Genomic DNA, 12500 nt, shown 5'->3' on the forward strand with positions numbered 1-12500 from the left:
GTGCCATCATACCACCTAGTACGCCAGAAGATTCCACGGGGAGTTTGAAGAAATGAGAACGGACCGTGCCCCTCTTCGAGAGGGCAAACATTGAATTCCGTTAAAAGGACCTTTGCTCATGATACGCATTATATGCTCTGCGGTTCGCGCCAGGGGTTATCCCAACCAAAAAATGAATGATAGGAGTGGAAACTAATCAGAACTCACTTCACGATTGCAAACCCTTTTACAGCATCTCTACAGCGAACCTAAAAGATGGTTGCAAATGCAAATTACACTCGACATGTACGTACGTAGTATCTTTTGTATATGTATATAATATATATATATATATATCTGTATGTATATGATCATAATAATATGTATGAGAGTTGCTTGTTGACCGCGTGTCGTCGGTTTTTGTGTACTCCGCCTCCACCTTGTGTCACCATAGGTTGTGTGCACTGGGGAGGAGGGGGGGTTTATGCTTCTATCTCACTAACATGTTTCTAATCCCACCTAAAGCGGGTCCACTGTGCTTCCAACCTCCTTGTGGTCTATACATACAGTTGGTTGCTTCTGCATGCCAGAAGGGAGAGGGGTGGTGGTGGTGGGGGTTGGTGGGGGCTTCTACTGCCAACATAGCCTAGAGAACATGTTGTGCTCGAATTACCAGTGTGCGATCCTCCGCATACCTCTCTTCTCTCTCTCTCTCTCTCTCTCTCTCTCTCTCTCTCTCTCTCTCTCTCTCTCTCTCTCTATGATCATTCTTCAGCTAAGGGAAAGTCTTTCCGTTTCGTGTTTTGTCGGTTCGGTTGGGGCTCGAAGTTAATGTGGCCCCCTATCCTTCACTGCCTCCACCACAGCAGCGACAGCAATCGTCGCGGTCATATGGATGAGCTCTGCTAGTTTGCTTTACGCTAGGTTTACACTTGTTTCCTGTTGTGTGTGTTATAGAGTTTGCGCTCGTCTACCTTCGCCGTTCTACCACAGATACTAGTTACTTTGAGGATATTTTTCTGAGAAGGCGCCAGGGGTGACCATTCTTCAGTATGTCTTCTGACGTCTATACATACATCTGACCCTACCAGCTGCGATGGTGGGTCTTTCAGTTATTATCATAATTGTTATACTGCCTTCTTCTACAAGGAAACAAAAACAAACAATAGATCCTTATTTTCTGCTTGTCTGCCAGCCATCAAGACTGGTTCTGGTTCTGTACACGTGAGAAGCACAGAGAGGGATTCGGGCTAGAGAGATTAATTGATATCATTCCCCTCCCTGGAGACAACAAGCCAGTGAAAGCATGGGTTGGTGTGGAGCCAATGATTGTTCCTGTTAAAGGCTGTGAAATCTGCTACTGCTGCTGCTACTGACTGTTGGTTTAAATGCATTTTGCAAAAGCTTCCTGTTACACGCAATGGGGAAATCCTGATTGACATTGACAGTGTGGTGTTGCTGTAGAGCTAACGATAACAAGGACCAAAGCGTCAATTGCAGTCTATTAAATAAAAATATTAAAAAATCTTCGCTTCCCATCCGGCTCTATTCATTAACAAGCTTTAAATCGTCGCAGCACACGATCAAGTAAATATACCAACATCCAGTGAGGGAGCCTGGGTCACTGCTCCGATGGAGGACATCGGATGCCGCCGGAATCGTGTCTGCTATATCTTGTAAGTACCTTCCCTCCTCTCTCTCCCTCTGCGCACCGCACCATCTCTATCCATGCCACTGTATCGTGGTTGTACCATCGGTTCCGCAAAAGTCTTCATTCTCCAGCCTTACCATCCTCTTTCCATGATTATCCTGATAACTCCACGCTCCATAAAAGCCATTGCAAACCTACAGGATGCCACAGGTGCGCTGCTCCCCATACGGTTGACTAGAATGAAATCTTTCAGCGCAACATAACCGTAACCTAGCAACTGCTTGCTGCCGCCGGGAAGCACAAAAGAACAACTCTGCGCCAACTGCCCAGTGCGTTTTGGTTTTTCCTACAGTTTTCCTCCTCTATCGTTCTCTTCTCATCCCATTATACCGGGGAGTGGATTTGTTTCTGCAGCGTTTTAAAATTGTGATATGGACATTCGTACTCCGGCAAAGTGAACGGGCACACGCAGATTCTCGTCCCTTGATCGGGCGAATGAGGGTGAAGAGCGCTGAACGGGGCAAAACTCCATCGCTGCTGTCAACGAAGGGCAGGGCGTGAGGGAACGCGGTTAACGCACGACAGATGACCCTACGACCCCTTACAGCGTACTCGCGTCTAGGTCGGGAATGTGATTTAGCTGCGTCTCCTGGTTGGTCCAATGGAACGACGGTGGACCATTGCTGAAGCAGTACTTCATCTGCAGCGGTTCACCCTGATCCACGAAGTACATCAGATAGAAGTTGCACATCTCGTCCTCGTTCGTGGCACTGTAAAGATGAAGAAAGGATGATGTAGAATGATAAAGTGGTCAGACCTTGTACAACTTACCCTATCTTGGTCACCCGGGTACGATTGCTCTCCATTGTGCAGCGTGCGGCTAGTCGATCGTTCTTCCGGATCGGTTCACTATTTTCCACCGGATAGAACATCTGGGGCGTCAGGGGATCCCGCTTACCCAGCAGCGTCCAGTGGTCGTCACCGGATTCGTCCTTACGGATCCGATAGCCCGACACTACCCGGCCGAGGCTGTGTGTGTGCGTCCGGTAGGCGAACGGATAGATCACCTTATCCTCCGTCACGTCGCACAGTGTCTCCATGTACTCGGTGGCCATTGGGCGGATATAGCCGGCGGTACCGAGTAGAATCACGCCCGCTTGCTTCGGCTGTGGCTGCGTCGTGTAGTGGATGAAGATGCCCGAATCGTCCGACGTTTTGCCATCTGTGGATGCCAGAGTAAATCGATTATGCAAAGAGGGCGGCTAGTGGCTTGCGTTGATGATGGTAATGAAGTATATTTGAAGGCAATTAAGCGGTTCACGAGTGCCATTTGGGAATAGGTTGATTGAGAACGGTTCACGGGACGAGAAATTGATAGATCATAATATTCCCTCATTTTGTGCCGATTCTTAGCCATGGCGTGGCTGCAGTAGAAGCAGTTCGTTAACTATTGCAAGCAGCTATTAATGTTTACTCAGTTCGCACATTGAAACCGTGGGCGCATATTCAAATAAAATGATTTAGATAATCCTGGCTTCTGGCAATTCAATTAAACTCCTTCCGATCGGATGCTCACTGCAATCACGAGAGTACCGAAGAACGCAGAAATCAGCAATCGATGAAAGATGCCTTCTTCAAACACTCGCAAGGACATAAACCCGTTCTCGGCAAGCACTGTGAAGCACGGTGCCCACCTCCTCGCTGCGGTTCATGAATGATTTATTGACTAACTTTTCCTCGGGGTGTACCGGCGGGATGTGTCTCGTGGAAATTGGAAGATCTCCAAGGCAGTGATGTAGTGGGACTGCGCCATCTTTGACTCCTGCTCCGCCTCCTTTGTTGTGTGAGTTTCCATCGATAAACCGCACATTATGCTTGGGTTTCTGGTCGCAAAATGTCAACCATGTCATCGGCCAAACGCCCAAAGGGTGTTTGAGTGCGCGTGGGCATGGGATTAAGTGGCGGTTACTCGGTTACCACCGACGACTGTTGACGGCCAGAAGGCACCAATGCGGTGGCAACGTCTACTATCCAAGCAACAAGTTGGGTGCCCCTATAGATGTCAACGACGTGCACAGAAAGGATCGAAGGATCATAAAAAGAGAAATTTTAAACCCATTTTCATCATTCCTCGCACACACAGCAGTGTGGGGCCCCCGAAGGGAAGATTCGCTACAACTTGTGAAAGTGTTCAAGACCTTCTTCACCTATTCAAGCCGCTGGCGGCCTGGGGCACATGTCGTCAGATGGCGGACGCATCGATAAGAAACATGGAACAGTTCGCGGAATTGGTATAAATCGAAGAAAGGAGCAGCTGCTCAGAATGTAGCCCGATTTTCCCGGAATCCCTCCACTACACTACCCACTGGGTTGTTATCGTTGTGTTATCATCGTTACAGCCACAGCAGAGCAGAGTACAGATATCGTTGTCCTCGGTATCTTAACCTTGATGGTCAGCTAATTAATATAATGACCGTGATGGGCTAGTGACAGTTAGCAAAGTGTTTGATGGACCCTAGTGTCGTTACGCCCGTCGGCAGGCTGCAATAAATCAAGGACCAGAGGTCCAAGGTAAGAGGAATCAACGTGGAAAATCACACAAGCGCAAATCGGATGCTCGTGGACGGTATGCAAATGAATACCGTTCGCGTTAATACCGAATCAGAAGGTCGCAGAATCGCCCAGGGGCTGGGGATGAATAAACGAGCTAACGAGCTTTCCTTTCGCCAGCTTCTGGCTATACACACTTTGTCCGCGTCGCGGAAAATTGGATCTGGCCCCGACCGGCGTACAAGTGTACTGCCTTTACGTTCCGTGGAAACGTTGACGTTGGGCGACTTCGTTTACGAGTCCCCAATGGTTACCTTAACCAGAACTGGTACCGGTCAAACCGGCAGCAGACCCCACACGACCAGGGAATTCTGTTGAGTGCGCGAGTGGGCGAGTTATCGGTGGGGCGGATGTGTTTACTCTAAACTTTTGCAACGTGGGATGAAATCCAATTTGTGTTTGTGGCTGGTAAACTGAAAGCTCTCCTTTCTCGACCTTTCTCTCGTGGTCCTTCGACTGCCGAGTCTAAACAATTAATTTCCGCCGCCAGATACAGACTGCTGAAGGGAACTGTGAGAGTGTTTAAGTGAAACTCCATGCTCCTGTTATCCTGAAACTCGATGGCACTATACTGCCGATGATTGCAGCAAAAAGGTCCACTGCTGCTCGATCACCATAGCGCGTACAGCAACAGCATCGTTGCTGCATCCACTCTCGACCGGGCGGCGACTACTCTAGCTCTGGCTGGCAGAAGTTTCCAGTTCACCAATTAGCGAACGTTCGCTTGCCTGCGGGACTTTGTCCAGGGTTCGCCAGTTCCCTGAAGTTCGTTCAGATTCTCAAAAGTTCAAACACAATGTTGCTCGATGACTAGCTGAAAGTGCGTCCCCGCGGTGTTCGATCGTCCTGATTTGCACAAACCATCTTCTTCCGCTCTTCCTCTTCTTATCTCGTAAGCTCCCTGGATTCGCATTCCGCTTGATACAAATTGCGCGGTGTCTTGTGTATTCAGTGGAGCGCGCCAAAGCGATTCTGTTACCAGGATAATAATGATGCAGTATCCGTGGGACGATCTGGCATTTATCTTCAATTTACTGGCCTCCCACAACGTGCCGTAATATAGAAGAGCGAGCGAAAAAGGAATCTAGCAATCCTGAAGGAAAATGTGACACTGAAAGAGATAGAGAGAGAGAGAGAGAGAGAGAGAGAGAGAGAGAGAGAGAGAGAGAGAGAGAGAGAGAGAGAGAGAGAGAGAGAGAGAGAGAGATTGTGTCCTCGCAACGAAAACGCTAGTCTGTTGGTGCTGACTGGAGTGATAGAATGCTGTTTCTGCAGGATACACAGACACAGACGTCAGCGGGAGGAATTTGGGCCCGTCAACTTGGAAGCCAGGCATTTGCGATTTAACAAATTGGACCCATAAGGTCGGCCCACAAACAGTTTATCGTGACCTTTCCCGGAGGCAAACAATATGGATGCTTCCAATTTCGTTCTTTTTTCAATGACTACTAGATTGTGAACCTTCCAGGCACGTATTTCAATTTCAATTTGCCAAAAAACAATAAGCACCCCTGGGCAGGCTGGCAGTGGACTTACCTTTGAAATGGTCAATATGTGCGTAGTGCACCTGAAGCACGATGTACTTAATCGGTGAATCCTTGCCCACCTTAAAGCCAACCCCATCCGGTAGCGCCAGTTTCGGCGCATCGCGGGCCCAAGCGTAGATGATCTGTTGCGGTGCGCCACTCGCACACGGACTGTGGCTGTACTCGCTAGCGCCTGCCATCTCGCCACAGTTCCTGTAAAAATGTAAATCCATTATGGTAATGCAGGTATGGTCGTGGGTCACTTTGTCATCCCCATCACTGGCACAAGGCTACTTACCACACGGCCGACTCCGATCCGGGAGTATCGCACCCGTACAGTAGCATATGGTGAGCGGTGGCCATGGTTGCATTCGGTTCGAAGCCCACTACGATGATGAGCGAAGAGTAGAAACGAAACAAACGATGCGTAAAGGGCGGTGTGGTTGCTATGAGATCCACAAACAGGACTGAAACTCACCGATATAGTAGCTCTTGGTGTAATCCACCTTGACCGGTGTGCAGAGGTAGAGTTCGGGCTGGAAGATAGCAGCAGAATGGAAAATCCTTGTTAGACATCGCGGGGCTCTAGATTAATTTATCAAGATTAATGGGAGCGTCCATTGGTTGCGTCGAAACACTTTGCAAACTTTTGTTAGGGCGATGCAAGCTATTTAATAAAAGCGATTGATAGAACCACTCGACTGGTGCGTCACCGCATCTCAATCCACAGAAGAGCCGCGCGGCTATGCACACACGGTACGAACTCGATTAAAAAGTCATAAAGTCCTTTCCAATGTCTTCCAGCACACCTCTGCCACCGCCATCTTATCATAGCCGTCCGCGCAGATGCTTTTAATCAAATGATCTACCGCCCCGTTTCGCACCCAACCCCGTGCCCCGTTGCAGCCCCTGATGATGCTCGACAGCCGGTCTTAACCTTTTGCGGCGAGGACAAATTGAATTTTGCCTTCACTTCACTTGCTGTGTGGTGCCGGAGTTCGCGCCGTGACGTACGTACGTTAGCGTTCCGTTACAAGGTTGCCCATAGGGAGGGTATAACAAGGATCTCACAAGGATCTAACTGCCATCACTGGAGAAAGCGGTGGAATATTCTACTCCCTTTCCGAACCGAGAAAACACTCGCACACGCGGGACGCAGATGAGATTCCGGGACCGGCCCGGTGTCGAGATGGATATTGCTCCCTATCACAATCCCAGTAGCCCGTCGTCGTGTGAGTATGGCAGTGGTTTGCTGTGATCCACTCGGGTAATAACCTTTCCAACTAATCGCCCGGTTGCTTTGATTGTGAACATAAGTACCATTACAAGGGGGCGGCGGAATGGAAGGCCCAAGGACTGTTGTTCCAACAAGCCACGATTGAGTTCCAGCAATCTCCATTGAAGCAGACGACGAGCTGATGAAAACTCCATTTCGCTCAAGCACTTCCTAGAGTCAGTTGGAGCATTTCGTGGAGGAGCGTTTTCCCTTTTGTAACAAAACTCTTATCAACAGCCTGCTACGCAATGCTGACATTCCTGTCTGACGGTGCGATGTGGTGCTGCTTGAAGCACCGGAGAAGCTACCCACAAAACTTGCCCACCAGCTAAGTTTTGCGATAAAAAACAAAGTGTTCTTGGTAGTTTTCCAGTGAAAAAAAAAAAATGGAAAAAACCCTGTTTCACTTTTATGATCTAATCACACCCCCACTTTGCCCTAATCATGTCAATAGACCGCTAATGGATCCGCTAATGTGGGGCAGGACGAATGGTTCTGCCAGGCGTCAACAAAACTTTCGTGCAAAACGAACCCCCAAATCACTGTGACGTGCAATTCCTGATTAAATTATTCATTACAACACCTTCAGCAACGATTAGCGCGAGAAATAAATAACAAACAGTGAACCTACTGCAAGGCACTAGGAGAACTGCCCACTCTTGCTGCTTGCCGCTTGCTGCTGCTGCTTTTTGCTCATTAGCCGAGGGCGTTACGTTCGGCCCACCAACACGGTGGCCCGCTCACGTCCGAGAAGGGAGAGAAAAGTTTCCCTTCTTTTTCCTTTACTCCAGCTTCCGTGGAAAGTTCTGGCAAAACTTGGGGCCTCAATTTGCATAATTAGCAGTGAGTGAGAGTGAGTAGCCGCCCACGAAGGATCCATCGCCGTGACAGACGGATTTCCTTCAAGGAGTTCCTTTGCAAATTAATGCACGGTTTATCAACCTGGCGGGGGGATGAGGATCGGTCATGAGCGGCAATAATAGAAAATTAATCTTTGTTTTATTTTTGGAGTAGTCACCTCGAAGACACGTTACGCTCTCGTTAACTGTATCGCTTTCGTGGTGAAATAGCACAAATTCATTCGTAAATCCTCTAGGTGAGGAACATTCCAGCATTCCAAGAAGTCGGAGTATGGTCGCACGACAATCCATCGCGTCTAGCTCTGGCAGCTGGCTTGTCCATCGTTACCAGAATACCTTCACGAACGGCATGAAACCACAAATAGCCGCAAGCCAGCCTCACCATCAAAGACGACGGGAGGATGATGTTTGTGGATCAAAAGTAAACGGAATTCCAGAATCGAACCGAACAATACCGATATGCGATTGAACGAAATCGCATACGTGACCGTGGGAGAGGTAGTAAAGCCATTTTGCCATGGCCGGATGAGGCGCCGTCAGAAATGCTGCCCAACAATGGAGGCAACCCACGCGGCATTCGAGATCTAAAATTAGTTCCCTCAGCTTACCACCCATCACCCATTCTTTCCCGTCTTGCGCCAGGACTGTGGCAGGACTTGAAACCCGCTTCTCCTGCTGCCACACCACTTCAATGCTTCCGGTGTGCCCCAAAAAACACCCGATGACTAGGTAAATCCCTTTTGGATATTCCATTGACCAAACGCTTCCTCGGCGACCATGATGCTCGGCTGTGTCTAAAAATAGTCTTGTTTATGGTAAAGTTGTACCAAGTACCACCACCCACCAAACGTCGGTCGGAAGATGCTAAGACGAACTTTGTGTGGGCGCCCGGATGCCGGATGCCGGAAGCTGCGCTACTGTTGCTGGTTGTTGTACGTTTTCCAGAAAGAAAAGCACCGAGAGCGAAGCGGAACCGCGCGGAGACAAACAAAGCACTTGCACAGGAAGCAAGAGACGAATCTTACGACGATTCCAAGATTGATATGCGAGCGCAAAAATGATGGATGGATCGCACAAAAAGGCATAAAACATTCGCGAACCATCTACACCGATTTTTGCGTCATAAGTACCGCGGCGCAATATCGGCAGCCATCGTGACGTGAGAGAGCGTGATATTTCGAATTTCTAGACATAACATTCCTCCCACAGTGTCATACGACGCGATGGTGTGGTGTAAGGATGTTTACAAATCGTATCCACCCTTATTGTGTGCCTTATTGAAGAAGACGCTCCTCCCACTCAAGTAAACCTTCATTGTTAGATAACCAACCAATAACGGAATGGAAGATGGACATATGCTCCTCATCAAAGCTAATCTTCACCACTCCAAAAAGGACCGGGGTACTTACAACTTCCAAACTAAACGACCCTTAAAAAGGGACCATAATTGCCGGCTAACAAATTGGGTAACGTGTATCATGAACTTCCCAAACAGCCACTTCAACCTACAGCAAAGGAAAAAGAGAGGAGCTGGGGACGATTCTCATCATTTTGTGTTGAATAAGTAAAATCCGAAACTAGCCTTTTTTGTAGGGCGGTAGGGAAGGAATTCATGGAATAAAGAATGCCTTTAACGTGTCTCAGGTGTACTGTTTGTTCTTCTTCTTCGTGAAAGGATCCAACAATGCGCCTGACTTTGTCCTACCCCGAGTGGCTGTGTATTCTTCACGGGCGCGCGCGCGCGATAAACTTCATCATTGTTATCGGCAGCATGAATCAACGTAATACAGGCAGCCCACACCAGTGGCCTCCACAAACGTTGCCGGATTTGTGCTCCTCTCTTCCGCGGGAAAGCTCACACGTGCGTACACCACGCCGTTCACTCTGACGTCATCGTTCTCGCCTTTCGCACACAGATGGTTGGTTAGAGGGTGGCAGATGACGTTAGTGACACCCCACTTTTCCACCCTGTTTTTTGGCGAGCGTCCCGTCCTGGGCGACGATTTTGTGGAGCGAGGCCAACGTTCCAGCAGATGGTGTGCCAGATTTCTGTTTCCTTTTCATTTCCTATGACGTCCACAGTTGGCCATTGGCCAGGCCATCGCATTATAGATAGATTGTGCCATTTTCTTTCATCTTTTTGATCCAGATCTCCCAGTCTGCATATCCACCGTTAATAAACTCGGTAACAAGGACATCCCCGCCGGTTACACATGGTTGCTATTCCTCAATACCGAACCACAGTAACAAGGTGCTCTACTGAATTGTGCTTCAAATTCAGAGGATGCTAGATGTGGTTCCTATGAACCACACTAACGAACCCATCTCTGGCGCTGAGATCCTAAAAATAGTATGATCAATTTGATTCCCTTACATATTCCCTTCTCTGCAAACACCACGGTCAATGGCAGTGTGCACAAAAAGTTCGATGGCTTTCCAGTGGAGCGTGGATAATGGTTCAATCTGTTTGAGCAGAGTAACGAGAGTGGTGGTTGGTGGTGAAGACAGCAGGACCACAACCACAACCAGCAATTTGCCCGGGCAATCATAGTTAGCAGTGTTGTGTGAGTCTGTCCTTGTCCTTTGCTCAACCCAGCACCAGCACCGGCTCCAGGCATGCTGGCGTTCCTGGCCTGGTTGGTAAAGGTGTCCTGTTACTTGGGCGTTAAGTGGATTGAGATTGAGCCCCGGCACACAGGCGATTACCACTTGCGGTGAACACAATTTTTCATCACAGATTCTCCACAACTCGTCGCACCCCATTAGACGCGATGCTGTTTGCTGTTGGAGTGGCAAACCGACATAGTAAGCGGGGCGAGGGAACGGGCTACTATTATGTCCTAATAGCAGTTTACCACCGTTAGAGCATCCTGCTGTTGCTCTCTCATCAGAAGCCACCCCGCGGGTAACAGATTGCTCCACAAAACCGTGCCCGAGTGAAAGTACTGTAAGGATATGGCTTATCGAAAATACTACGCGACCATTTAGCAGAGATGATTCGCTGGATTCTTTTACGGTGATTGACAGCACGCCATGGCGTAGCGTGTATGCCTGTCTACAGTCTACAGGTCTATTATGATACCACGGCATTTCGTGTGGTTCCAATAAAAGTATGAAACGCGGTTCCGCGAAAATAACCAGGTAACTCGATGCGCTCGAAAGGCCGCGCGAATTACGTTTCGCCGCGGGGGGATATTGATAGAGGACACTCTTTATCAAATAAAGTTAATGACATTTCAATTGAATGGAATCGATGGAGGTGGTGAAATGTTAAAAATCCATTAATGTCAATTACAGCGAGCGTAACACTCCAGCGTAACGTGACTCTATTGGATGATGGAAATTTATGGCGTTTGACACCGTTCATCGATGCATCAGGTGCACTGGAAGAGTAGTAGAACCAGAGATCGTTTGGAAGCTCTAGAAAACGTTAGGACCGTCTTCTGACTCGCTGCTGCTGGCCATTTGACACCGGATAGCTAATTGAAGAGGCTGACCTGAAGGCAACGTGTTCCGGTACCGAGTCCATCTGTTTTCGCTCTAATTTGTTTCTCTGAACAGAACGTGTTGCTAGGCCTACGACGAAAACGTGGCCTCTCCGTGCTAGAGCACAACGCTAATCAGCTGTGCAAATAGAAACGATCCAAATGACTCCCGGTTGCTCTGTGCGGCGGGCCATTCGAGAACATTGAGGTAACAGGTTTTTGAGGCACAAACGGGTAGCTGTTGAGAGAAAGGAATGTGTCGTGGCAGGTACAAGACGTCGTCGGACCCCGCGAAGGGGTGCAACTGCGGCCAATGACTTTCCAAACCAGCCCAACCGAAAGGTACCAAGAAAAACGTACCATATTGACGAGGTGATCGATCAATGTTCTAGATTAGAATGGCTACACTCGAGATCGCTCACAGGGGTCGAGTGAAGGTACTCTGGTACCTCGCCACTCGAACCTTCATGGAACATTATCAAATGTTTGTTGTAGTTTGTGGTGAAACGAAAAGCAATTAACTTCTCGGGCGCTACTAAGCCACACACATGGAGACGTTGTAGCAAAAGTGTGCTATCGCAAAAAGTGGAAATGTTCTCGACACCAAAACAAGAAAAAAACCAAACAAAACCCAGTAACCATCGCTCATTGTTCATCCCCGCGATTGGCGCGTAGGCTAGGCGCGTAGGCTGGGCGCGTTTTATCGGAGAAGCATCGCAATCGTTGGTGGAGCATAGCTATCGCACGAGATGGCGTAGCAGGGGCAAAGGCACGCCGAATCTGCGACCCTCTTTCGCAACCATATGGTACAGCGCCCCACTGGCCACCGTAAGAGCCCAATTTCGTTGCACAAAAAACACGATTTAATGGCATTCCCGCGGTGCAATCCGCAGCGAAGAAGAGAAGTAGGCCACTCACAGGCAGGGTGGGCTGTGGCAGGCTGTGCAACGGAAAGCTTGGCTCAAGGCCATCTATGCTCCATGCTGCCGCTGTTGCTTCGTTATCGCTGCTGTGGATGCTGCCTCCAAAAACTCACCTTGTAGGGTACCACTTTGGGCATCAGGAAGGGGAACCGTCCCACCGGGAAATCGCCACCACCCTCGGGAAGCCCGC

General features: G+C 48.9%; 1 protein-coding gene across 1 annotated transcript in view; it reads right to left on the reverse strand.

Annotated features, from left to right (window-relative positions):
- Positions 1 to 1506: 1506 nt before the first annotated feature.
- Positions 1507 to 12500, reverse strand: part of LOC126576406 (peptidylglycine alpha-hydroxylating monooxygenase) — an 11584-nt gene continuing 590 nt past the window's right edge. Inside the window, exons 1-6 of the mRNA XM_050237667.1 lie at positions 12424 to 12500; positions 6245 to 6302; positions 6065 to 6152; positions 5777 to 5979; positions 2462 to 2852; positions 1507 to 2400 (exon numbers count right to left, since the gene is read on the reverse strand). The exon at positions 12424 to 12500 is cut by the window's right edge and continues 590 nt beyond it. Coding sequence (XP_050093624.1) covers positions 2232 to 2400; positions 2462 to 2852; positions 5777 to 5979; positions 6065 to 6152; positions 6245 to 6302; positions 12424 to 12500 — 986 coding nt within the window. The 3' untranslated portion in view covers positions 1507 to 2231. The remainder of the gene's footprint in view (positions 2401 to 2461; positions 2853 to 5776; positions 5980 to 6064; positions 6153 to 6244; positions 6303 to 12423) is intronic.

Source organism: Anopheles aquasalis, chromosome 3 (genome assembly GCF_943734665.1).
Source record: "Anopheles aquasalis chromosome 3, idAnoAquaMG_Q_19, whole genome shotgun sequence".
Taxonomy (NCBI): domain Eukaryota; kingdom Metazoa; phylum Arthropoda; class Insecta; order Diptera; family Culicidae; genus Anopheles; species Anopheles aquasalis.